The sequence below is a fragment of the Aethalodelphis obliquidens genome, unplaced genomic scaffold (assembly GCF_003676395.1).
Source record: "Aethalodelphis obliquidens isolate GAN/ISIS:26980383/991018 unplaced genomic scaffold, ASM367639v1 scaffold12, whole genome shotgun sequence".
Classification (NCBI taxonomy): domain Eukaryota; kingdom Metazoa; phylum Chordata; class Mammalia; order Artiodactyla; family Delphinidae; genus Aethalodelphis; species Aethalodelphis obliquidens.
In genome coordinates this window covers 17,924,522-17,951,187 of record NW_020837956.1, presented here as the reverse complement: position 1 = coordinate 17,951,187, position 26,666 = coordinate 17,924,522, and the positions used below count along the sequence as shown (strand labels likewise).

The 26,666-nt window shown below is 41.0% G+C and overlaps 1 protein-coding gene and 1 pseudogene across 3 annotated transcripts in view; both read left to right on the top strand.

Annotated features, from left to right (window-relative positions):
- The first annotated feature begins 3,097 nt into the window (after window positions 1–3,097).
- LOC113624180 (cytochrome c oxidase assembly protein COX20, mitochondrial pseudogene) lies at window positions 3,098–10,683 on the top strand (annotated as a pseudogene).
- A 1,109-nt stretch (window positions 10,684–11,792) lies between these two features.
- TTC27 (tetratricopeptide repeat domain 27) overlaps window positions 11,793–26,666 on the top strand; it is a 180,713-nt gene continuing 165,839 nt past the window's right edge. Inside the window, exons 1-4 of one of the 3 annotated variants that reach the window (XM_027113427.1) lie at window positions 11,793–12,150; window positions 13,314–13,491; window positions 15,623–15,752; window positions 23,206–23,346. In XM_027113427.1, coding sequence (XP_026969228.1) covers window positions 12,063–12,150; window positions 13,314–13,491; window positions 15,623–15,752; window positions 23,206–23,346 — 537 coding nt within the window. In that variant the 5' untranslated portion in view covers window positions 11,793–12,062. The remainder of the gene's footprint in view (window positions 12,151–13,313; window positions 13,492–15,622; window positions 15,753–23,205; window positions 23,347–26,666) is intronic. The other 2 variants (XM_027113429.1, XM_027113428.1) reach the window with 2 other exon arrangements.

Here is a 26,666-nt window from a genome sequence, read left to right as displayed (position 1 = left end):
GTTCTGCTGGACTACAAAATGGGAGAGGCTTATATTGGCAAAAATTGAAAAGTTGCATAAATTGTTAAGAATTAGGATTAGAGCTGGCATGAAGGGTGCTTGTTTAGCAAGGATTGATTGGGGTCCAAAATGGTTGCATGTTTACAAAGGGAGACCTTGAGGCCTTATGGTTGCATCTGGTAGCTGCTAGCCGATATTGTTTTGAAAATGGCTGGTGGTGTCCTTGAGTTTGATACAGTTCAGAAAATTCAGATTCTCAGTTGATGCGGGAATGTGTCTGAAACCACATTCACAGTGGCCACCAGGCTCTACTTTGAATGCCTGAATCACATTTAATCCGTTTTGATTTTAAAGGATCTTAAATATGTCATCAGTGAGAAAGTTATGCTGGTCAGGCCCAGTCTCTCACAGCTGAGCAGAGTGTTGGTCTTGCATGGGTTTGGGGCAGTGTGGAGATCAGAGTCTGGCAGACTTTCAGAGCAATAAGGAATTGACATCATCTGAAGTATGACTACCTAGTTGACACTCTTGTTGGTTGGTTGGCACTCAGAGGTAAGTTTATTTGATTGAGTCCATCCCTGACAGGCTGACTTTCAGAAGCAAGAGTCTAACACTGATTGGATGGCTTATGAAAGTATCTTCAGTGAGGTAGGTTTTCATTAATTGATTGAATAGGTTTAATGGCTGGCAGAATAGCCAGTCTTTTCCTAAATTTTGGGGGATGTTATTCTCAACATAAAAAGTGACTTTCATATGTCCCACTTTTCTTCTAAAGTGGCTGAACATCTCTTAGCTCTAGACAAGGGAATTTGTGGTACTTTCTGGCTGATTGACAAGTTTACACTCTGAATCCAAGTCAATGATATTTTGTTGGTCTACAGAGGAAAGAAGGTTGGAGTCATCCTGGTTCTTCAGATCACTAGTTGTGTGGCCTCAGACAAGCCACATGACTTCTCTGAGAGTCATTTTCTTCATCTGTAATTGGAAACAATAATAACTATCTGTGTTATTATAAGTATCAAGGGCATAACTTAAGGGGAATGCCTAGCACAGTATCCATGGTACCTACCAGTTCATGGTTCTCGTCCCTGGCTTATTAGACTCACCTGGAGACCTTTAAAAAATCCTGAGAATAGGAGTCTCCCCATCTGCCAGAGCTTCTGATTTAATTAGTGAGGGTTGATTCCAAGCAGGCAATTACAAAACTCCCAAGGTGGTTCTGATGGACAGCCTGATTTGAGAACCACTATTAACTGCTCCCAAAAGTGGTAATTCTCTCTCAATCCACTCTCTTCTATTTCTATTAGTTTTCCCCCTGAAGTTGATGCCCTTCCCAAACTTCAGAAATTTTTCTCCTATATGCCTGAGAGGGAAAAGTCCTCCCCATGCCATGTGTGTACTGATTTTGATAGGATGTCTATGGCTCTGATATTACTTTAAAGTGGCTATCTTCTTTTTTTTTTCAGTTGAGGTAAAATTGGTATATAACATTATATAGTTTCAGGTGTACAACATTTAATTTTATGTCTGTATACTCTGTAAAGTGACCACCCCCCCAAAGTCTAGTTACCATCTGTCACCATACAATTGACCCCTTCACCCCTTGCCCTCAGTCCCTAACCTCTTTACCCTCTGGTAAACACCAATCTGTTCTCTGTATCTACGAGTGTTTTTCTTTGTTTGTTTGTTTGTTTAAATTCCACATATTAGTGAAATCATATGGTATTTGTCTTTCTCTGTCAGACTTATTTGACTTAGCATAATATCCTCAAGTTCCATCCATGCTGTCTCAAGTGGCAAGATTTCCTTTTTTTTTTTTTAATGTCTGCGTGGTCTATTATATATACATACCACATCTTTATCCATTCACCCATTGATGGACACTTAAGTTGTTTCCATATCTAGGATATTGTAAAAACTACTGCAGTGAGCATAGGGGTGCATATGTCTTTTCAAATTAATGTTTTAGTGTTCTTCAGATAAATACCCAGAAGTTAAATAGCTGAATCACATGGTAGTTCTATTCTTAAATTTTTCAGGAATCTACATACCATTTTCCACAGTGGCTGCACCAATTTACATTCCCACCAATAGTGCACAAGGGTTTCCTTTTCTCTACATCCTCTCCAACACTGTTTCTTGTTTTTTTGATAATAGCCATTCTAACAGGTATGATGATTAGTGATGTTGAGCATCTTTTCATGTGCCTGTTGGCCGTGTGTGTGTCTTCTTTGGAAAAATGTATATTCAGAACTTCTGCCCATTTTTTAAAATTTTATTTATTTTATTATTATTATTATTTATTATTATTTTTTTTTTGCGATACACAGGCCTCTCACTGTTGTGGCCTCTCCCGTTGTGGAGCATAGGCTCCAGACGCGCAGGCTCAGCAGCCATGGCTCACGGGCCCAGCCGCTCTGCGGCATGTGGGATCTTCCCAGACTGGGGCACGAACCCGTGTCCCCTGCATCGGCAGGCGGACTCTCAACCACTGCGCCACCAGGGAATCCCTTCTGCCCATTTTTTCATTACGTTGCTTTTTGTTGTTGAGTTGTATGAGTTCTTTATATATTTTGGATATTAACCCTTTGTCAAGTGTATGATTTGTAAATATCTTTTCCCATTCAGTAGGTTGCCTTTTCATTTTGATAATGGTTTCCTTCACTGTGCAGAAGCTTTATGGTTTGATGTAATCCCATTTATTTATTTTTGCTTTTGTTTGTTTTGCTTTTGGAGTCAGATCCACCAAACATTGCTAAGACCAATGTCAATGCGTTTACCACCTTTGCTTTCTTCCAGGAATTTTATGGTTTCAGGTCTTAAAATCTTTAAGCCATTTTGAGTTAATTTTTGTGTATGGTGTAAGATAGTGGTCTAGTTTCATTCTTTTGCATGTGGCTGTCCAGTTTTCCCAACACAATTTGTCAAAGAGACTGTTTTCTCTCTGCTGTATCTTCTTGGTTCCTCTGTCATAAATTAAATGTCCATATATACATGGGTTTATTTCTCGTCTCTCAGTTCTGTTCCACAGATCTGTGTCTGTTTTCTTATGTGAAGTGGCTATTCTTTTCTTGTCTGTGAAGTGATTATCCTCTTAATGCATGAAAGTACATGTTACATTGATCATGTGGATAAGAGAAGTGTCTTCAGATCGAAAACTGGAACTGAGGAGGCAGGTAGGGAGACTGGAAGGTAGAAATCTCCTTTCTTGTTCCAAACTGTAAAAGGACATCACACAGAAGTCTGCTTATAACATTTACAGGGTGAGAGGCAAGATGGAAATGAAGATACACATGCCATTTTTAGGTTCTTAATCAAGCTAACAAAGTATTATGTGAAATATGACCTATAATACTACTTTGACAAATATATTTTCATAGCAAAAAGTGTGTTAAACTAAGTTTTTTATATACGTGCTAGTCATCAAAATAATTAAAATAATTTATTGGGCAATTGAAGGGCCAGTAATGTTTGGATAAGTAATGAAATAAAGACATACATAATTAACATTATATATTCCATAAAATGTATTTATCTTGCCTTTATTTCTACAAAATCATTAATTATGTTTTAATACTTGTATTAGTTCCTAGGGCTGCTGTAGCAAATTACCACAAACTCGGTGACTTAAAGCAACAGAAATTTATTCATTCACAGTTCTGAAGACCAAAAGTCCAAAATCAAGGTCTTGGCAGGGCTGCTCTCCCTCTGAAGGCTCTAGGGGAGAATCCATTCCTTGTCGTTTCCAGCTTCTGGTGACTGCCAGCATTTGTTGGCTTGTGGATGCAGTACTCCAACCTCTGCCCCCATCTTCACATATCTTTCTTGTGTGTGTGTGTGTGTGTGTGTGTGTGTGTGTATAATCTCCCTCTGCCTGTCTCTAATATGGACACTGCTGATGGCACTTTGAACCCATTGGGATTATCCAGGATTATCACCTCATTTTTAAATCCTTAACCACAACTGCAAAGACTCTTTTTCCAAATAAGGTAACAAGGATTAAGACTTGATGTCTTTGGGGCTACTAGTCAGCTCACTATAATAATCAAGGGTTTTCTGCTTCTTTTTACATTAATCAACTAAAGGATTTAAAAACATGTATTTTTATTTAAAGTATATAAAGTTTAAATGTATTGTTGGCCTGAAACAAATAGACTGCCAGATACTTCTTCAGCAAAGATGGGTTTATCTAGGATCATCAGAGAATTGCAATTTGGGGCCTGCAACCATGGCAAGCCACATGTAAGTACCCCCTTCTGGTCTCCCAACTCTGTTTAATTGAAACGTCTGTTTGTTAATTTTTTATATTTCCCTCTATTGATCAAGGCCTTTCTCTGAAAGCATCCCTGATCAATAGTCAAGTTTTCTAGTTTCAGTGGCTTTTTGTTCCTCTATGTCAGGAAGGACCTTTCCTGAGCGTAATGTCTCACGTCAGAGGGAAAGTCGACAGATTGGAAACTGATTAAGGTCATATTCAAGTAACAAGGACAGGTAGGAGGGAGAACTCTCAGGCACTTTTTGTCTGAAGTCCGTATGTTATCAAGATCATAGATGTTGGAAATCATCTGAAGCATTACATCATCATCAAAGTTTTGGCAACAGAATTCTAACAGACCTAGTCCAGATATCTTGGGCAAGCTGTCTCATCAGATGTTGTTTGCTTCAAATCCAGGAAATCTTTACTTCAGGTCACCAGATGATATGTAGGTCCAGTCAGGTTTTGGCACTTTCTTTAGCTGTGTCATGTGAATCCAAGAGTCTGTTGATTGGAATTTGGGGGCACAAGGGTTGGTTAGCGATACTTGGTAGGGGCCTGTCCGGTGTGGTTGAAGAAAGTTCTTCTGAAGGTTTCCTTTCCAATAGATGAAATCTCTAGTTTGCAAGATGTGATGCTTAAGGTCTTTGTTTCCTGAGGGTTTGCTGAGAAAAGATTGCTCTACCAAAACAAGGTTATTTTTAATAGAAGCAATTAGCCCTTTGCAGTATTGGACTACCTTTCCTTTTATCCGTTGTGGATCAAAAGAAGCAGAGGCCAATTGCATTGGGCATCCTGTGACTATCCCAGTAGGTGAGAGTTCATGAGTTTCAAAAGGGGTGGGTCTGAGATTTAGAAGGACCAATGGCAATGCTTTTGCCCAGCGTATTTGGAGGACCTCTACAAATTTTGCCTATTGGGTCTTAATAATGCTGTAAGTGCGTTTGACTAAACCAGAGGTTTGAGCTTGGTGAGCACAGTGAAAGTGTGCTTAGACTTTGTTGAAGCAGCATAGACTTGTTGAAGCACATAGACTTGTTGCGAAGCAGCATAGACTTGTTGAAGCACATGGCCAGTAAAATGGGTTCCTCAATCACTGCGAAATTTGGGAGGAGTTTCCCAGGTAGGGGTAATCTTTTCCAAAAGGACTTCAGCCATAGAAGAGGCAGTAGCCTGTCTGCAAGGGAACGCTTCAGTCCAGTGTGAAAACATACAGACCACGACTAAAACACATTTATATTCACTAGACACAGGAAGTTTGTATCAAATCCATTTGCCAGAGCTCGAGCAGTCCATTGGGCAGTTTAAAATGTCTGGGAGCAGTACCAACAGGCTTCCCTGGGTTGTACTTTGGACAAGCGGGACAAGTGAGGTAGGTGCTTTTGTGGCCTTGTTGATATTGTGGCCTTGTTAATAATCACCAGTATTGATTCATGCAGGCTACTATTTTGTCAGTAGACCAATGGTTTAATGCATGCAGCGTGGTGAGGAGTGGGAATTTTAGAGTCTCCTGTAGGACTGGGTTGTTATTTGGTCCAAACCAGAGCTTTCTCTTTTTATCAAACCAACAACTGTTGAATTTCCAATCTTGTTTTTCCTTTTTTGAGGCTAATTGTTGAGCTCTCTAGCCAGTTTTTCTAAATTATCATTTGGGGAAATATCTCTTCGAACCATGACAGAGATTTGGCTGCTTTAAGGGCAGCATTCCTTGCAGCAATATTGGCAGGATGATTTTCCCCTAGCTTCCAGAGAGTCAAGTTTAGAATGCCCCAGTATCTTAAAAGTAGCTAAAGAGGCAAGTAAAAGTATTACATTAAATAATTCCTGAACATAGAGGCCATTTAAAATTTTATTTCCACTAGAAGTTAGGAAGCCACACTGCTTCCACAACATTCCAAAATCACAGGTACTCTAAAAGCATATCTACTATTGGTATAAATATTGGCAGTTTTGTCCTTGGCTAAAGTACAAGCCCATGTAAGAACATATAATTCAGCTTGTTGGGCTGAAGTAACCATAGGTAAAGATGCTGCCTCAACAACATCAAAAGGAGTTGTAGGGGCTTCCCTGGTGGCGCAGTGGTTGAGAGTCCGCCTGCCGATGCAGGGGACATGGGTTCGTGCCCCAGTCCGGGAAGATCCCACATGCTGCGGAGCGGCTGGGCCCGTGAGCCATGGCCGCTGAGGCTGCACGTCCGGAGCCTGTGCTCCGCAACGGGAGAGGCCACAACAGTGAGAGGCCCGCGTACCGCAAAAAAAAGACAGTGTTATAGAGGTCTAATTGACATAGAATAAAGTGCACATATTTTAACTGTACAGGGTGATGTTTTTCCATATGTACATTTCCATGGAACCATCAGCACAATCAAGATAGTGAACACATCCATCAATCCCCAAAGTGTTCTTGTTCCTGTTTGTAACCTCTCCCTACTTTCCTCTCCGCCTCCCCACCCCAAACAACCACTCATCTGCTTTCTGTCATTAGAGTTTAGTTTACATTTACATAAATGGAATCATATAAGATGTTCTCTTTTTTCTTCTGACTTATTTCACTCAGCGTAATTATTTTGATACTTGTGTATGTTGGGTGTATCTATAGTTCATTCTTTTTTATAGGGGAACAGTATTCAATTGTATGAATATACCACAATTTGTTTATTCATTTACCTGTGGATGGACATTTGTGTTGTTTCCAGTTTTTGGCTGTTACTAAAAATGCTGCTATAAACATTTTCAGGGCTTCCCTGGTAGCGCAGTGGTTAAGAATCTGCCTGACGATACAGGGGACACGGGTTTGAGCCTTGGTCCAGGAAGATCCCACATGCCGCGGAGTAACTAAGCCTGTGTGCCACAACTACTGAGCCTGCGAGCCTAGAGCCCGTGCTCCGCAACAAGAGAAGCCACCGCAATGAGAAGCCCATGCATGGCAACAAATAGTAGCCTCCGCTCACTGTAACTAGAGAAAGCCCGCGCGCAGCAACGAGGACCCAGTGCAGCCAAAAATAAATAAATAAATAAATATAAAACAAAAACTCCAAAAAATTTTGCAAACATTAAAAAATTATCATTATTAAACATGAGAGTTGTTAATGAATCTGAAAAGGGGTTGAAGGGTCATGAAATGCTGGTTACAATCCTGACTTCTCCATGCTAGTGAAGAATGTCTTGAGCTAGTGAAAAGATCCTGCCTCCCCTTTACTACCTGAAAGACATGAGATAGAATTGGTTAAAACACATAAATGTATCAAACCTGAAGCTACTTGGAGAAAGGTGTCATTTACAACACAATTTAAGGTTCTGTCTAAACATGGCATATTGAATGTATGCATCTAATTTCTCTCCTTCAAAACCCATTAAAACTACGGTAAAGACAGCTCATGCAGCTCAATATCAAAAAAACAACACAATCAAAAAATGGGCAGAAGATCTAAATAGACATTTCTCCAAAGAAGACGTACAGATGGCCAAAAAACACATGAAACGATGCTCAACATCACTAATTATTAGAGAAATGCAGATCAAAACTACAATGAGAGATCATCTCACACCAGTCAGAATGGCCATCACTAAAAAATCTAGAAACAATAAATGCTGGAGAGGGTGTGGGGAAAAGGGAACCTTCCTACACTGTTGGTGGGAATGTAAATTGGTACAGCTACTATGGAGAACAGTATGGAGGTTCCTTAAAAAACTGAAAATAGAGCTACCTGATCCAGCAATCCCACTCTGCATATATCTGGAGAAAACCATAATTCGAAAGGATGCATGCACCCAGATGTTCATTGCAGCCCTACTTACAATAGTCAGGATGTGGAAGCAACCTAAATGTCCATCGACAGAAGAATGCATAAAGAAGATGTGGTACATATATACAATGGAATATTATCAGCCATTAAAAGGAATGAAATAATGCCATTTGCAGTGACATGGATGGACCTAGAGATTGTCACACCGAGTGAAATAAGTCAGAAAGAGAAAGACAAATATCGTATAGTACCAGTTATATGCGGAATCTAGAAAAATGGTGCAGATGAACTTATTTGCAAAGCAGAAATAGAGTCACAGATGTAGAAAACAAACTTATGGTTACCAAGGGGGGAAGGGAGGGGTGGAATGAATTGGGAGATTGGGATTGACATATATACACTACTATATGTAAAATAGATAACTAATGAGAACCTACTGTATAGCACAGGGAACTCTGCTCTGTGGTGACCTAAAAAGATTAGATATATGTATATGTATAACTGATTCACCTTGCTGTACAGCAGACACTAACAACATTGTAAAGCAACTATACTCCAATAAAAATTAATTTAAAAAACTACGGTAAAGAAAAAAAATTAAGACATAACTCTCAAGGAAAGAGAAGATGAGAGGAGTTAACAGTGTTGGAAGCTAGGTAACTGATTTCACTGACCAAAGAAAGCCCAATCCTAAAAGTGCAACAGAGAATGCTAAGGCCACCTTTTTTTTTTTTTTTTTGCGGTACACGGGCCTTTCACCGCCGTGGCCTCTCCCGTTGCGGAGCACAGGCTCCGGACGCGCAGGCCCAGCGGCCACGGCTCACGGGTGCAGCCGCTCCGCGGCATGTGGGATCCTCCCGGACCGGGGCACGAACCCACGTCCCTTGCATCGGCAGGCGGACCCTCAACCACTGCGCCACCAGGGAAGCCCCCTAAGGCCACCTTTTATCTACACTGAAGAATCCCCAAAAGACTCAGGAACTAGGAGCACTAGGTGCCTCTGGGACCGAAGATTATGGGGTGGGAGAAGGAGGGGCTAAAATGAGGAGGACTCCTGCACAGCTGAGTCAGTCGTTTGGAACGTGCATCCACTGCTTTCCCTCCACCACCCCTGCAGTGGTGTATATGGACCCTGTAGAGGGTCCCATATACAGACTGCGTCCTGAATGCTGAGACTCCTGGCTTTCTTGCTCCACTTGGCTTTGAAATTCTGGCAACCAGACACTATCCAGGTGGGAGATTTAAAGACTCTCCCTGAGAAATCTGACTAGCATAAGAAAAAGGACTTATAAATAGTGACATCTGGGTTCCCAACAGACCTTCCAGACAAGGCACTCTACACTGATCCTAAAGTGGACATAGCTCACCTACCAACTCAGTTTCCACTCAGTATTTTCTTTTTAATTTTTATTTATTTTATTTTTTAAAGTTTTATTTATTTTTTCAATTTTTTTGATGTGGACCATTTTTAAAGTCTGTATTGCATTTGTTAAAATACTGCTTCTGTCTTATGTTTTTTTTTTTTTTTGGCTTCAAGGCATGTGGGATCTTAGGTTCCTGACCAGGGATCAAACCTGCACCCCCGGCATTGAAAGGCGAAATCCTAACCACTGGACCTCCAGGGAAGTCTCAGTATTTTTTTTTTTTTAAATTGAGATGTTTTTTCTCCCATTTTTATTACTGGACTCTATTTTGTTTCAAGGGAGATTAATAGATTTAATGACTATCATTGTCTCGCAAATCACATTTAAAATAAACCTTGATACAGCAGAACTTAACACAACATTGTAAATCAACTATGCTTCAATTAAAAAAACAAAACAAAACTTGAATTATAGTGAGAGCTCCAAGTTCACCCTGTGGGTCAATGGGGCTCTACACACAAGTGAGGAACTTGGTGTAGTGGTTAGTGTGTTTCTGCAACTGTTGATCTTTAACAACTGTCAAATAGTTCCACAGTGCTAGATTTTGTGCTTGAAAAAACAGATGATCGCACCGATCAAAAATGCTTCCCTGCACAAATACCTTTTCATTACTTCTCAGTGAGAAAACATTCTAGGGCATCTGCTCTTTTCTCACAGCCCAGGTCTGGCTTCTGTTGGCATCTGCTGGCAGCTGCTGAGCTAAGTCGAGCACCTCTTCCTTCCAAAATCTAGAGGGGTTCTGGGTCCTGAGGAAGAAAGTGAATTAAGAATTCGTAGGAGGTGCCGACTGTCCCCATGGCGGCTGCGCTGGAGCCCGGGGGGCCCGGGAAGGCGAAGGTAGAATTAGAAGATCATGTGACGTTCGAGTAGGAGGATTTATCTTGGTGACTTTAGGATGCTGGTTCCATTGTAGGTATAATTATGCAAAGCTAAGAATCCAGGAAAGACTTGCCAGAGAAGGAATTAAAAACAAGATTTTATATGAAAGTACCCATCTTGATCCTGAAAGAAAACAAACCAACAGCGGCAGCAGCAGCAATTGAGCAGTCTAGAGCACAGAAAACCCAGACACAACTCACTTAGGTGTGAACAAAGCTGAGATCAACTATAGAAAGCATTTTATGTACCATAAAGCTTTCAGTCAAGTAAATAAAGTATGTGTAAGTTGTAAAAAAAAAAAAAAAAAAAAGAATTACTTCGCTTCTCACCTTGGAGCCGGTACTGGGCAAGGCTCTTCCAGAACTGCACTTGATTCTTCCATGAATCCCGAGTGGTCAGTGTCACCCTGCAGCTTTCTCCTGGATCGTGTACGGCAGGCGCACTCACGGTGCAGGCTTCAAGCTGACTGGGGCAGAGTCCTGTTCCACCAAGTCCGGCTCTCAGTGCTCCGTTTTGGCCTAGGAGTGCGGCTATGAAGATTAAAAGACGTGCGACTAAGGCGCCAGCTCTAGGCCGGCAGCAGGAACGCAGGGCTGGGAGGTTTCTCACAGTCTAGCCTCCAAAAGTTTCTCTGCACCAGTGGCTGGGCCAGATGTCCCACCTAATTATGATTTATGTAGTGGCAGCATCAAAACCGGATACTTTTCTTACACTTGAATACATTCAAGAATAAAGACCTCTGCTGACAGGGTTCTTTTTTTTTCCCAGTATTTTTTAATTTTAATTTTTATTTATTTATTTTTTGCTGCGTTGGGTCTTCGTTGCTGCACGCAGGATTTCTCTAGTTGTGGTGAGCGGGGGCTACTCTTTGTTGTGGTGTGCAGGCTTCTCACTGCGGTTGCTTCTCTTGTTGCAGAGCTCGGGCTCCAGGCGCAAAGGCTTCAGTAGTCTGGCACGTGGGCTCAGTAGTTGTGGCTCGCGGGCTCTAGAGCTCAGTAATTGTGGCGCGCGGGCTTCGTTGCTCCGCGGCATGTAGGATCTTTCCGGACCAGGGCTCAAACCCGTGTCCCCTGCATTGGCAGGCGGATTCTTAACCACTGTGGCGCCAGGGAAGCCCAGCTGACGGGGTTGTTAACCTGGGGTTCACAGACTCCACTTCAGAGGGACTTTAACTCCCTGAAATGGTACCCCAGTGTTGGTGGTAAGGGTCCACGTGCTTTTGCGGGAAGGACTATGGCTTTCATCAGGTAGTCTGGAGGGTTCTGACCCAAACAGGTTTAGGAATCAAAGGCTTAGACCTTCCAAGTAAACCGCAGCTAGGCAAAATCGCGACTTTGAACTGCATTTCAACCTGCCTCCTCGGTGGGCGGTACAAGATGACTCCACGCCCTCCACTCCTTCGGCAGCACCCCTGGGGGCAGGGCTGAGGTCGGCCGCGCCCTCCAAACACCGCCCATTCCCCTGCTCGGGGTGGGGCATTCCTACTGGGCATGCTCAGTACCAAGGACTCGGGTTGGCCTCCTAGGCGGAAGCGGGTCCCTGAGAGTTTGTGTGTTCTTCCCAGGGTTCTCCGCGCTACCGTTATGGTCGCCTCCTTGTGCCGGTGTCCGCACATGGGGTTCTAGGGCTGTGGATGTGCTTACAGGAACTGTCGCCACTACTCTTCGACGTCTTTGGACCCTCTTCCTTTCACTTTCTTTTGTTGACTCCTGTGTGACCCTCGTAGGACTCTGTTTTGGTTGCACCGATATCTGAGGTGATGTGGACCCCGGAGCTGGCCCTACTGAGGGGCTTCCCCACTGAGGCTGAGCTGCAGCAGTGGAAGCAAGAGGGAGTCGCCGGTTCGGGTGAGAGGGGTGCACCTGCCAAAGAGGGACTGAGGCCAGCGTGAGGACTGTGGGGAGAAGGGGTGGCGGCGGCTGGGTTCTCATCCCTTCTGGTTTTATTTTTTTCCTACCCAAATCTATCTGATTCTTAATGCTTTGGGTTGCTGCATCCTTGACATAGTGGGCGCGGTCCAAAGGCTCCGTGCATGTCTTTACCCCAAACTTCTCACCGTCCGGGTTCAATAATAATGTCAATTGTTTTTCTAATCCCTTAACATTTCTTCAGTCATTTAATGCTTAGAATAGACCTGTAAGGTAGACACTACTTTTATTCCCGTTTTGCAGATGGAGGCATTTAAGTACAGATTAAGTAATTTATTCAAGGTCACACAGCTGGTAAGCACAACAGCTGAAATGAGGCAGCAAAGATGTAATCTTGTAAGCGAAGCACATTTACCGGAGAGAGAAAGAGTTAAAAGGCACATATACTAGGGGGATATAGGCACATCTGGTTGTGGGATTTAGGCTGGACCCAAAAGAGAAATAACAATGTAGGACAGTATATGTCCTGTCCTATATATTTGTGTGTGTATGTATGTGTGCGCGGACCCGTGTTTGTGTGTATACGCAATAGGTGCTTCAGGAGAGAGGTAGTTTCTGAAGTTTGGGTCTGGAAGTCTCATGGAACAAGTCAAACTTGACCTGATTTTTGTTTAAAGAGTGAGACTGACAAGTGGAAAAGTTCCCCAGGAGGAGTCACAAGTGTAAAAGTGTGGAGGCAGAATGTGCATATGGATATTAAGGGAACAATGAGGGAACCAGCTTTTCATCAGGGAGGACAGTGGGGGTAGGAGGAGCCAGATCGTGAAAGGAAACTTTGTAAGGAAACTTTTCTGTTGTCAGTAGGAATTCTTTTGAATTCCCAGCAGAATTCCTTTTGATGTTACTTGCTAATAAGGAATATTATTTCTGGGTTTAACTTCTGACATGCTGCTCATGGTATGAATGAGCTTCTAATTCTAGGAGAAGTGATGGGCATTTGCTCAGTACTTTGTGGTTAATGTATAGGAAGCATTCTAAGTATATACATTTTTTTTTTGGCATGCTGAAATGATAATAGTTACCTTTTATGGTATGAAAGTAGTTGTTCTTTGGATTATTGGACTAATTTTTTTCTATTACAGAGAGTGGATCTTTCCTACAATTGCTGCTAGAAGGGAACTATGAGGCCATATTCTTAAATTCATTGACTCAAAGTATTTTAAATTCAGCAACGATGACTGAAGAAAAGATTGACAGCTACCTAGAGAAGCAGATAGTAACATTCCTGGATTACTCAACAGATTTGGACAAAACCAGAAGGTAGAATTTTATTTGAAATTTTCGTAGGGAAACAGATTATGAATACATTTAATATTGCCTTGACAGTGTAAGGCACTGATTTTTGCAGTTGTTGAAAAACCTGGCTTTATGTTTACTCAGGACTCATGATGTACCAAATAATCTATGTAAGAGTTTCTGTCCAGAGGACCATTGAGAATGAAAAGGTAAAGTCGTGTAGGATATACAGGTTTCATATATAACACTGACTTATGACTGGGTGGTAGCTGCTAACCCACTGAGTTTCTAAATGCTTAAGTCTTATAGCTTTTAGCCATAGACAAGACTTCAGATCTTCTTTTCTTTTAACTTGAAAATGTACACTCTCCATCTTGCTGTTTGTAGATTGCTGAGTGATAATTATAACTACTTTTATTATGTTTTAGGTTATCTTTAATGTTTTTAGCATGGAACCCTTGGTTTATCTTCTTCCATTGACGTTTATGTAATTTTATAGGATTAAATATAATGGATAGTTACACAGCAGTGTAACCTAAGTTTTTCAGTGGCTTATATTTTACTGTTGTTAGTTTGTTAATATACCATCCTTTTCTCTAGCATCTCTGGCAACCACATCAAGCTTTAGTTGTCTTTAAAACACAGTTTTGTTTTACCATTATTTCTAGGGAATGGCTTCATTTAGTTCTTCAACAAATCAACTCCTGGCTAGGTGTTGAGGTTGTGAAGATGAATAAAACATAATCTATATCTATAAGGAGTTCACAGAAGAGTGCTACTATAGGCATTTTATTTAAAAAATTAGTGTCATTCATTTTTATTTTTCTGGTTTACTAGTAGTTTACATTCCTCTGATGTCGTTCCTGATTATTATTTTGCTGTCAGATGTGTGTGTGGTATCATAGCCATTAGCTTTGTGTGGTGCACATGAAAACACACATACACACAAATACATCATACACTGGTAGACCAGAATTCGGCTTGTCACACAGAGCTGAGAAGAGACATTTCAGTTACCTCATTATGAGGTATTTGGAAATTAAACTCTATTCTCAATTCCCCTTAAGGATTTTGATTTTTAGTTATGACAGTTATATTAAGGCTTTGAGATCTTGCTGCACACCTGTTTCCTCAAGTTTCCTGACTTCTAATTACAAACAGCCTCTTTTGTCACCTGTTTTCTGCTCATTCTTTGCTGTCAGTTGTGCTACATCCAGAGCACTCCAGCTACCACAGGCTTGTAGGCTTGATTTTTTTTTTTTCCTTAAAGAATCTTCCTTTTGAGGTAGGGCCTAGGGGATATGGGAAGAAGAGGGTGACTGCTTTTATTTTTCCTTCAGTGTGAAGCTACAGGATTCTCTGGCTGCTGTTCGTTAGAGTTGAATCCCCACCTATTTGTGTCTTAATCTAGGGGTTGGCAAATTACTGCTGGTGGAGCAAGTCCAAAGTGCCTAAGAATGATGTTTACGTTTTTAAAGGGTTGGAAAAAAAGAAACACGTGTGACCCACAAAGCTTAAGGTTTTTTTTTTTAAATCTCTCCTTTGCAGTATAGGTTTACCTACCCACTCCTGTCTTCAGCCAAAGTAGGATTGAAAAGGAATGGGTTCAAGTGAAATTTCTAGGTTTTTTTTTTTTGTTGTTGTTCTAATAGTTGGTAGTACAGGATCAGTAAAATATTTGAAAACAACTTTTTGTTGTCAGCTTTCTTTTGTATAAAATCAGTTTTCCATCCAGTGTCAGAGCTGTTAAATAGAACACAAGGCAAAATTCTAAGTGCCTGATAGGGTCCTAAACCAGTGCTGTTCAGGAGAACTTCCTGTGATGATGGAGATGTTCTGTATCTGCGCCGTACAGTACGGTAGCCAGTAGCCACGTTTGGCCATTGAGCACTTGAAATGTGGACAGTGAAACTGAATTTTAAATTTTATTTACTTGTAATTAATTTAAATTTAAAGCAGCCGTATGTGGCTCATGGTGATAATGTTGGACATTGCAGATATAAATTGTTTCAGAAATTTTTTTTTGTAATACTCTCAGATAATCTCCATAAATGTTGCTATCTTACATTTTTCTTAATAAAGCTGAAATGAAATAGTGTGTTTGTGGTTGTACAGTGATAGTGGCTCATGTTTATTTCTTTATTCTCATATGCAGACAACAGCTGATATTCCTACTTGGTGTGAGCAGTTTGCAACTTTTTGTTCAGAGTAACTGGACGGGGCCTCTTGTTGATTTACACCCTCAGGATTTTTTGCCGTCTGTTTTGTTCCAGCAGTTTAGTGAGGTACGCTTCTTGGAAATGTCATATATAGGTATTATTGTGTTCTTTATTCTTTAGGAACGGCTCTTTATAAACTGGAGTTAATAATAGGTAGGAGGGAAACATGACTTTATTGCTTGTACAGAACCTACTAAGAATGCTTGTTCATTGATCAGATTTTCAATTCCAGAAGTTCCATTATCAGACTCAAACTCCTCTTCAGATGCTCCCCATTTTATGGAGCTCTGTTAGCTGCTCTTTTTATTAAAGTGCAGGCAGCTGCGCCAGTCACCCAGCTGCATGTGTTACCACAGTTACATAAAGATCTTTTCTGGCAAAGCAGAGAATGTGGAGATCTGTTTAATTTTGTTGCAGGAAACTTTTGCTGCTGTCCTTACTAACAGTTCCCAGGGGTGATTTCCTTTATGTCACAGATATACTTATTTGTATATACTTACAGTGTCTGGCACAGAGGTGCTCCATGGTGATAATGATTCTTCTTATCCATATATGGAGATAATATTATTGACCTGCATCAGTAGGTCATCAGTAGAGCTTGCAGTTTGAATTCCTCAGTACTGTTTGAGCACATATATGCAGGGCTTGGGGGATATGACATGCTCTGAAAAGAAGTATGGTAACTGATTTATCCAGCCACCTCAGAACTAGAGCATTACTATCGACCACTCAGCCTGGAAGGCTGTGCTTAGCATCCAAAACTTGCACAGCAAAAGGGACCTATTTACTGTTACCTGGTTTCTCAGAATTAGAAGTAACAAATGAAAGGGGAATGGAGTTGTTAGAGATTAGTGTTAATAATTTGATGGTGGTTGGAAAGAGAAATACAAAAGCAGTCATAATCTGAAGCCTCTGTACACATCAGTTTACTGAGTCATTATGTTATATTGCAATAGAGTAATTGAGATTCATAATGCTGGCCCTAAACCGTAATTGAAAGGTTAAAAGCTCTTCCATATCTTATGTCTAAGAAGGGAATTTAATCTATACTTTACAAAAGTTTTCATCCAAAATGGTTAAAATAAAATCCCCAAGATTTTGGCACTTAAAGAGATGTGCTTCAATTATCTAGGAAATTACTTGTAAGGAATGTCTCATTCCCTCTCTTACTGTGTATAAGACAGTTTCTGGCCTCTATTGCCCTATAGTGCAGGTTAGAAACCCACCAGACAAAGTCGTAAATACGTACCGAGCGCTAATGTTGGTTGGAGTGGTGCTTCATTCATGTATGCTATATCAATTTGACGTATTCTCTAGATGAGAAGACTGATGCTCCCAGTGGTGAAAGAAACTTGTCAGAGGCCTTATAGCTGGGGGATTGGAACACACATTTTCTGGGTCCGAATTCAGTACTCTTTCTGCTATACTAAAGTAGAAGCACCTGTAAAGTTAGGTAACAATCCAAACAGTACAGAAATGGGTTACATGAGAGGTTCAACCTATAAGAAATGCTGAAATTAGGGCTTCCCTGGTGGTGCAGTGGTTGAGAATCTGCCTGCTAATGCAGGGGACACGGGTTCGAGCCCTGGTCTGGGAGGATCCCACATGCCGCAGAGCAACTAGGCCCATGAGCCACAACTACTGAGTCTGCGTGTCTGGAGCCTGTGCTCTGCCACAAGAGAGGCTGCAATAGTGAGAGGCCTGCACACCACGATGAAGAGTGGCCCCCGCTTGCCACAACTAGAGAAAGCCCTTGCACAGAAACGAAGACCCAACACAGCAAAAATAAATAAAATAAATTAATAAACTCCTACCCCCAACATCAAAAAAAAAAAAAAAAGAAATACTGAAATTAATGAAGACGTGTGGAAAGTGAATTTTGTCTGAGAAGACCTTTTCGTCAAGAGTGGACCTTGAGTTAGAACCTGAAAGATGATGAGGAAATGGACAGGTAGAGAAGAGAAAGAAATACGTTCTAGGTGCAGTCACATGAGCAGAAATTTAGAGGGGAGAAGAGTGCGGTGTTTGTGGGAAACGGATGCTTTGAGCCTGTTGGAGCAGCAGTAAAAGGTCAGCCTTGATGGGGCTCAGACCAAATCATAGGAAACTTTAAATAAGACCTTGATTTTAATTTTTTTATTAGAAGTGCCTCATATGGGACTTCCCTGGCAGTCCAGTGGTTAAGACTTTGCCTTCTAATGCAGGGGGTGTGGGTTCAATCCCTGCTCTGGGAGCTAAGATCCCACATGCCTCGTGGCCAAAATACCAAAATCAAAAAACAGAAGCAATATTGTAACAAATTCAATAATGACTTTAAAAATGGTCCACATTAAAAAAAAAAATCTTAAAAAAAAGAGTGCCTCATACATTCCAAAAAGCATACAGAATGTGTACAGTTTAAATAACAAAACTCCTTTGTTCCCACCACCCGGCTTGAGAGAGAGAACATCACCAGGATTGTAGAACAGAGCTTCCCGACTGCTGTTCCCCAGGTTTTGAGTCCCTTTGCCATTGCAGTAGCTCTGTGGGGCCGGGGCTGGGGAGAGCTTTTGAACTGGTCTCGTCTGGTGTAGTAGCCTTCTCTAGTTACCTGATGTGCACTACAAATAATAGCATCTTATGCATTTGCTCTGACTTGGAAAAGGTTGGGAAATACAGGGTTACAAGGTCCCCTGTGTGTGCTTCCTGGTGGTATCCCTGGCCCCCTTTCTCATGAACCACTCTCATGAATTTTGTGTTAACATTCCATTGCTTTTTTTTTTTTTTAATTTTATTTATTTATTTGGCTGCGTTGGGTCTTCACTGCTCCAGGAGTGCTTTCTCTAGTTGCGGAGAGCGGGGGTACTCTTCGTTGCAGTGCACGGGCTTCTCATTGCGGTGGCTTCTCTTGTTGCAGAGCACGGGCTCTAGGCGCGCGGGCTTCAGTAGTTGTGGCTCACGGGCTCTAGAGCGCAGGCTCAGTAGTTGTGGCACACGGGCTTAGTTGCTCCGCAGCATGTGGGATCTTCCCAGACCAGGGCTTGAACCCGTGTCCCCTGCATTAGCAGGTGGACTCTCAACCACTGCACCACTAGGGAAGTCCTCCATTGCTTTTCTTCATGATTTTAGCACCTATGTATGTATGTATCCCCAGAGGACAGATTGTTTAGTTTTGCCAGTTTTTGAACTTTATATAAATGAAACAGATTGTGTGTGTTCTGTGACTTGCTTTGCTCAGTGGTGTATTTCTGAAATTATACTATTATTCATTTTTACTATTGCATAGTATTCCAGTTGTATGAATATACCACAGTTTATATATCTGTTCTACTCTCAGTGGCCACATGGGATGTTTCCATTTTTTGCAATATATTATGTACAGTGCTATTAGGAACACGTCTTCTGGGAATCATTTGCAAGAATTTCCAAGCACAGCATATGCTTAAAAAAAAAGGGATAGTGTTTGGTGCAGTGTGCTAGATGGAAGAGGCTGTTTTTACTGGCCCTCAGGCTGTAGTCGGGCAACCGCTGAGGGCTGAGGGGATTGATATTTTGCCACACGTGGAAATGCTTCCCAGCACTGAGTTGGGAAGCTCTGCTGAGGACATATATCTGTGAGTGGAGTTGCTGTGCCCTAGGGTATATGCATGTTCGGCTCTTCTTGGTCATGTCATGTTGTTTTTGAGAGGATTATTCAATTTATACTCTATACCAGCAATCTGAGAATTTGGAAGATAAAGGGAGTTGAAGTTTTTAAACTGGGGAGTGGCACATCAGTATTTTCTAGTTGTCATTTTCCTGTGCTGATTTATGTTTCATCGTTCTTGTGAAGGACAAATATTTGTGAATATACTTTATGGTCATGGAGTATAGTCATCAAAGCCAAATTAATTTTCCCTGCCTCTAAATTACGGCCTTGGCATTTTTAGCACTGTTTTTTGACCTCTGGTGCTAGCCAGCCTCAGGGGAATAGCAGTGAAGGTTCATTTCTGAGTAGGTCACCTCTCACACATAAAAGTTGATCTCCTAGTAATCTAGTTTTATATTAAGTTTATCTCAGATGTTGACTTTTTTTCACTATTCTGATAAATAAGTATTTTTGTATGTCATATGCTCTCTTGACTGAGGAGTCGTTCCTAAGGGAATTGTAACCTTCATTTTGTCTGTTTTAATTGAGAATATAAACAATTCTCTTTATTTATTTATTTTTGGATTCTTTTATAGGTTATTACAGAGTGCTGAGTAGAGTTCCCAGTGCTATACACTCATCCTTATTGATTATCTGCTTTACATATAGTAGTATGTATTGTTCATCCTCAAGATTTATCCATGTTGTATCATGTCAGAATTTTCTTACTTTTAAGACTGAATGATATTCCATTGTATGTACATACCAGTTTTTTTGGTTTTGTTTTTTGTCTTTGATTAATTTTTTTAAAATTTATTTTTGGCTGCGTTGGGTCTCCACTGCTGCACACGGGCTTTCTCTAGTTGCAGTGAGCGGGGGCTACTCTTTGTTGTGGTGTGTGGGCTTCTTGTTGCAGTGGTTTGTTGTGGAGCACGGGCTCTAGGCGCGTGGGCTTCAGTAGTTGTGGCACGCGGGCTCAGTAGTTGTGGCTCATGGGCTCTAGAATGCAGGCTCAGTAGTTGTGGCTCACGGGCTTAGTTGCTCCACAGCATGTAGGATCTTCCTGCACCAGGGCCTGAACCCGTGTCCCCTGAATTGGCAGGCGGATTCTTAACCACTGTGCCACCAGGGAAGTCCCACAATCCTCTTTAAAACTCGGCCATTTCCCAAAACCTCTGGAAGCACATTTAGAATTCGGTTGGAATATCAGTGTTATGTCACAGGAAGATAGGAAAGCATTTAATTTTTTAATGATGGTGATGCAAGGTAACTCTAGGAAAAGAAGTTTATTTATTTGTTTATTCATGCATTCACTCCTTTGTTTATTTATTATTTACCCAATTAATGACATTTCCAGAGGACTTAGAGTAGGAGGTTTGGTAACCAACTAAACCGTTGAGTATCAGAGGTAATGAGATCCAAGTAGTATATCATGGAGTATCTCTTTGTGTAATTTTTTATTTGTTGCCCTGTTAAATTACTTGTTTGTTATCTTTAAAGATTTCGTTTAGAAGAAAATGATCTAAATTTGTGCTACAACAGGTAGACATCTTTCTCATCTCAATGTGATTAGAATAAGGATTCTTTTCCTTAAAGGCATGTCTTATACTTCACCAGCTTGGTTTGGATGTTAGGAAATAAAGATTGTTCAATCCATCTAAATGGCAAGATGATTTGATGAGGCTGCAGGTCCAACTTGGGCACATTAGGCAGGGTCTTCTTTCTAGTTCTTTTTTTAAAAAATTTATTTATTTATTATTTTATTTTTGGGCTGTGTTGGGTCTTTGTTGCTGTGCGTGGGCTTTCTCTAGTTGCAGTGAGCAGGGGCTGCTCTTTGTTGTGGTGTGCGGGCTTCTCATTGCGGTGGCTTCTCCTGTTGCGGAGCATGGGCTCTAGGTGCGCGGGCTTCAGTAGTTGCAGCATGCAGGCTCAGTAGTTCTGGCTCACGGGGTCTAGAGCGCAGGCTCAGTAGTTGTGGCGCACGGGCTTAGTTGCTGTGCGGCATGTGGGATCTTCCTGGACCAGGGCTTGAACCCGTGTCCTCTGCACTGGCAGGCGGATTCTTAACCACTGTACCCCCAGGGAAGCCCTTCTCTCTAGTTCTTAAGCAGTAGATTCACTTGTGTATTCGGTACCTCCACTTGGAGGTCTCACAAGGTACCTCAGACTCATTGTGTCCAAGACTGAACTCATGGTGAGGTTCTTCTCCAAACCAGGTCTTCTTCTGGTGTCTGTGTCTCAGTGACCCACACTGCCATCATGCAGTTGTCCTAGTCAGAAGTCTAGAAGTGATCCTGGCCCTGTCCTTGAGGACTTCCTCATGCTTAGCATAGCCCAGGAGCTTGCTGAGGGGCAGGAAGAGGTAGAGAGGTCCGAGGGGAAGGCAGCATAAGGTGGTAGGAAGAACACTGGTTTGGGAGTTGGAAAACTTGGGCTGTAATGTCTGTTCAAATGCTGATAACTTCTGTGTGATTTTGGACTGCACTTAACTTTTTTGTGTCTGTTTTCTTCTGAAGTTGAGGCAGTTACAGTACTTAAATAGTTCCTTGATTATTGAACTTAAAAAAAAAATTCCTTCTACCCTCAGTGTAGGTAACAGTAAGCTTTATTTGTGGTTTGGTGGTGGTCATTCACGTTGTCTTTATTCCTCTAGTACACTTTTCAGTAATGATGAAAGTTAGACAGAGGATGAACCCACAGCTATTACTTTCTTACCTTTATTGAATGTTTCAACAAAGCATTGAGCCAGACACTGATCACTTGGATTGTTTAATCCTTACAAGAACCCTGTGAGGTTTAGGTTCTATTATTTTATTTTATAACTGATGAAACAGAGGCTTCAGTTAAAAAAAAAATTACCTACGCCCACAAATTAATAATCAGAAAAAGGACCCTATCCTGTGTCTGTGACTTACAGCCCATGTTCCTAACATTGAGCATTCCTACTATCGATTTTGTGGTGACTGTCAAAATGATTCAGTCCACATTTTTAAAACACAGGTGCTTGGTCTGTTGTAGAAAATCTCTGTTCAGTAAGAAGTAGATTTTTCAGAGGCATCCCTTTTGGGCAGCCTCAGTTCACATTGGTCCATGATTGTATGCCTACTCAGCATTTGATATGTAAGACCTTGTTGTTTTTTGGCTTTATAGTAATTATGGAGCAGCAATGGTTTGTAATGACATTAGCCAGCTGGTGAAGCATATATGAAATGTAGGTGTTTAATATGAATACTTTCACATAGGGATGGTTTTTATTGAGAAGCTATTTTGTTGTAAGTAAATCTGTAAAGTTATGACGCTTCTTCAATAGTAGCATTTTCTTGGGCTTCCCTGGTGGTGCAGTGGTTAAGAATCTGCCTGCCAATGCAGGGGACATGGGCTTGAGCCCTGGTCCCGGAAGATCCCACATGCCACGGAACAACTAAGCCCAAGTGCCACAACTACTGAGCCTGCACTCTAGAGCCCGTGTGCCACAACTACTGAAGCCCGCACGCCTAGAGCCTGTGCTCTGCAACAAGAGAAGGCACCTGTGCACCGCAATGAAGAGTAGCCCCTGCTTGCCACAACGAGAGAAAGCCCATGCGCAGCAGTGAAGACCCAGTGCAACCAAAAAAAAAAAAAAAAATAAATAAATAAATTTATTTTGGAACAAAGGGTGCAACTTGGGAAAAGCAAATTAAAAAAAAAATAGTAGCATTTTCTTGATTGCCCTGTTCTCTAAAGTACAAGCAGGCAGCTGTCTGTCAGGGCAGGCTGGAGTTGTAATGTTAGGACTCCGTCCAGTGCCAACTGCTGTGTAATAGATCAGTACCTGTGTTTCACAGCTGATTACCTGGAAAATATGTATTCTTGTAAGATATATAACGATTAATATGTTGCTAAATTATATCATCTTAAATTTTTTTTTTTCAGGTCAAAGGACTGGATGCACTCGTTCTGAGTTTGCTCATTCTAGATGGTGAATCAATCTACAACCTGACCTTGAAGCCTATACTGCTATTATTAGCACGAATTTCCCTAGTGAATGTAAGACATAGGCTGACAGCTATTCAGGTAAGGGAAGAAAAGGAGCCAGGAGGTTCAGACCCAGGTGTGACTTTTGTGCCGATTAGCATAAAACTTTAGGTGTGATGCTGAAAATGTCTTGGTATATTTGTTTTCTAAGTCTTCTTTAGGTGTTTAATTTTAAAATCTGATGAAAATAAGCAAAAACTGTCTCCTGTCATGAGATTCGTCTAGTATAAAATGAGATGTTGAGCCTCTTAAATGGGGTTGTGTATATGTGTTGTGTGTATATTTGCATGTGTATAAATGTTCATTCTCTGAATCTTAAAAATAGGTTTAAAAACACCCTTCATAGTTTTTTGTGAATTTCATGTAAGGATAATGAGTAGCCAGAAGTATAGCACTTTCAGTAGATCTTTCTTTTAAAAATTGATTTCACTTTTTACTGTTTTTTATTAAAGCTCCTAGAAATTTTTTTTTAATAAATTTATTTATTTTATTTACTTATTTTTGGCTCCGTTGGGTCTTTGTTGCTTGCACACGGGCTTTCTCTAGTTGCGGCAAGCAGGCTTCTTATTGCGGTGGCTTCTCTTGTTGCAGAGCACGCACTCTAGGTGTGTGGCCTTCAGCAGTTGTGGCACGCGGGCTCAGTAGTTGTGGCTCGCAGCTCTAGAGCACAGGCTCAGTAGTTGTGGCACATGGGCTTAGTTGCTCCACGGCATGTGGGATCTTCCCAGACCAGGGCTCGAACCCGTGTCCCGTGCATTGGCAGGTGGATTCTTAACCATTGTGCCACCAGGGCAGCTGTTTCTTGATTACTGTTTCTTGGCTCACATCCTACCTTGTTTCATATTTGGGTTGGATTTAGTAGAGCATTTGTTGAATGCCTGTTATATGGTTTCTTTAGGTCACATATAAATTAGTGAGAAAAGCACTGATACAGATAGCTATTACGCAGTAGGAGGTGACAAAAACCACATGAGAGATTCGAAGAAAGTCCTTGAGGTGTAGTGGAGGTTGTCAGCTGTGCAGTGTGCAGGCTCCGTCACAACTGCTCAACTCTGTGCACCTAACTATTCAATCTGCCTTGTAGTGTGAAAGCAGCTGTAGATGATATGTATGTGAATGGGTGTGACTGTGTACCAATAGAGCTTTATTTATGGACACTGAAATTTATATTTCATATGCTTTTCGCATGTCACAAAATATTATTTTTCTCTCTTTCTTTCTTTCTTTTTTTTTTGCAATGATTTAAAAATGTAAGAACAAGTCTTGGTTTTAGGCTATAGGAAAACAGGTGGTGGGCTGGTTTGGGTCCATAGGCTGTAGCTTCCTGACTCCTGTCCTGATTGTTGCAACTTGGGCATACAGACCTTGTATTTCCAGAAATAGTAAATCTAAATTTTATGTGAGATCTCCCAATTTCCAAGTGTTGGCTGAAAAAGTTTAAGAAACACAGTATTTCTATGGGCAAAATGTGGACTTGGTCTGTACTGTAGAAGGGCTTACTTTCCTAAGCATTTAAGTTGTGACAAAGAGGAGGTAAGAAGGGAATCATGCCTCTTTCAGCAGCTCTCATGAGGACAGATGATTTGGAATCAGTTGTACCAGAAGGGTTTTTTTTTTTTTTTTGCTGTATGCGGGCCTCTCACTGTTGCGGCCTCTCCCGTTGCGGAGCACAGGCTCAGTGGCCATGGCTCACGGGCCCAGCCGCTCCACGGCATGTGGGATCTTCCCAGACCAGGGCACAAACCCGTGTCCCCTCCATTGACAGGCAGACTCTCAACCACTGCGCCACTAGGGAAGCCCAAGAGAAGTGTTTTTAATAGATGGGTTTCAACATATCCTAGCAGATATAAGACCTTATCTTTGATTATTTTGTTTAGTGATGTTAGCTTGAATAAAAAAATGTTTTCCCAAGTTGATCTGAGTTAAATGATCTTATAGACTGACTAGTACTTGGCCCTAAAGGAAGTATCATCAAAGCATGAGGTTGCTAAATGGCATTATTTTCTTTCTAGTGAGACTAATGGTCAATGAGTTAGTGATACAGTTTTCATGGTGGAAAACTTTCATCAGCAAGTACCTTCTTTAAGCATCATTTGTAAAAAGATACATATAGTATCAACAGCTTAGGAGAACAAGTAAATATGTGAACTGCTGGTTGCAGATGTTGTAGGATTGGAGACATAAGTTACCTGAGTTTCTTGGCAGATGCTAAACAGCTTTTGACTTCTGTTTCAAAACCCTATTTTCTTGTACATCTCCATGCAAAGATCATTCTGTGCTGAAACCTTGCCTTTCAGTTGAAATGTTATAATTTTCTTTCCTTTGGGTCTTTGATATATTATTCTGTAAACGATGATGTTAAAAATGATTTCTTTGAGAAATGAAGATAGAATGATAAAGAAGCATGACATGCTTATCCAAGTTAATCTTAACCTTTTAAATTAATTTTGAAATGGCTGGATCTTAAGGAACATATCAGGTTGTTTATTATGATTTTATTTTTGTGGAACTATAAAAGAAGATGATTTTCCCCCACCCCCTAGTCTGTGAAGTGGATAGACTAGTGTTAGTAATATGTGAATGTTGAGTAAAAAGAATTTTGGCTTTGGAATAAGACCAGAGTTTGTCTGGTCCAGCCACTTAACAACTGTGTGGCCTTAGGCCAGTGAATTTCTCTGAATATCAGTTTTCTTATTTATAAAATGGACTAAGTTGGCAAACATTTATTGGGTTTCTTTTGAGTACACTCATGCTCCCTGCCTTCTAGGAGGTTATTGACTAGTGTGACTTGTCAATCAGAATATTCTGTAATAAGTGCGATAATAGGAGACAGGATCTAGGAACTATCTAAAGCAAGGCTTCTAGTTTTCTTTTTTATTAATGCCTCAAATTGTCTATTAAGTGATTCCTGACAGATAGAAAAAGGCACTTATATTTTCTAGTAGAAAAATAGGCTATGCTTTCTTTCTCTGTTTCACACTCCCCCTTCTCCCATCTGAAGATTTTGGGTTAAGAGTTAGTTTATAGATCTGATTTTAAGAGTTGAGCATCTTATGTTGTATGTTTTCTTAAAAGGGCAGTCTCTTTGACCGGATCTATCTAAATTCCATGTCTAGAAAAGGAAAGACTGCTGCCAGACCTGACTCACTTATTGCTGACAGCAGATAAGGGACAGATTATTGAAATATAGACTGACTTCATCAGCCTAGTGATAGGAAAAGAATGAAAATGAGACAGCACCTCAGGGAATTAAATTAAAAATGATGTGAAACTTTATTAGATAATTCTACCTTTCCTCTCCTTAGATGGACTGAGGGAACAGCGTTAATAATTAGAAAAGATTTTGTCAGAGGGTCAAA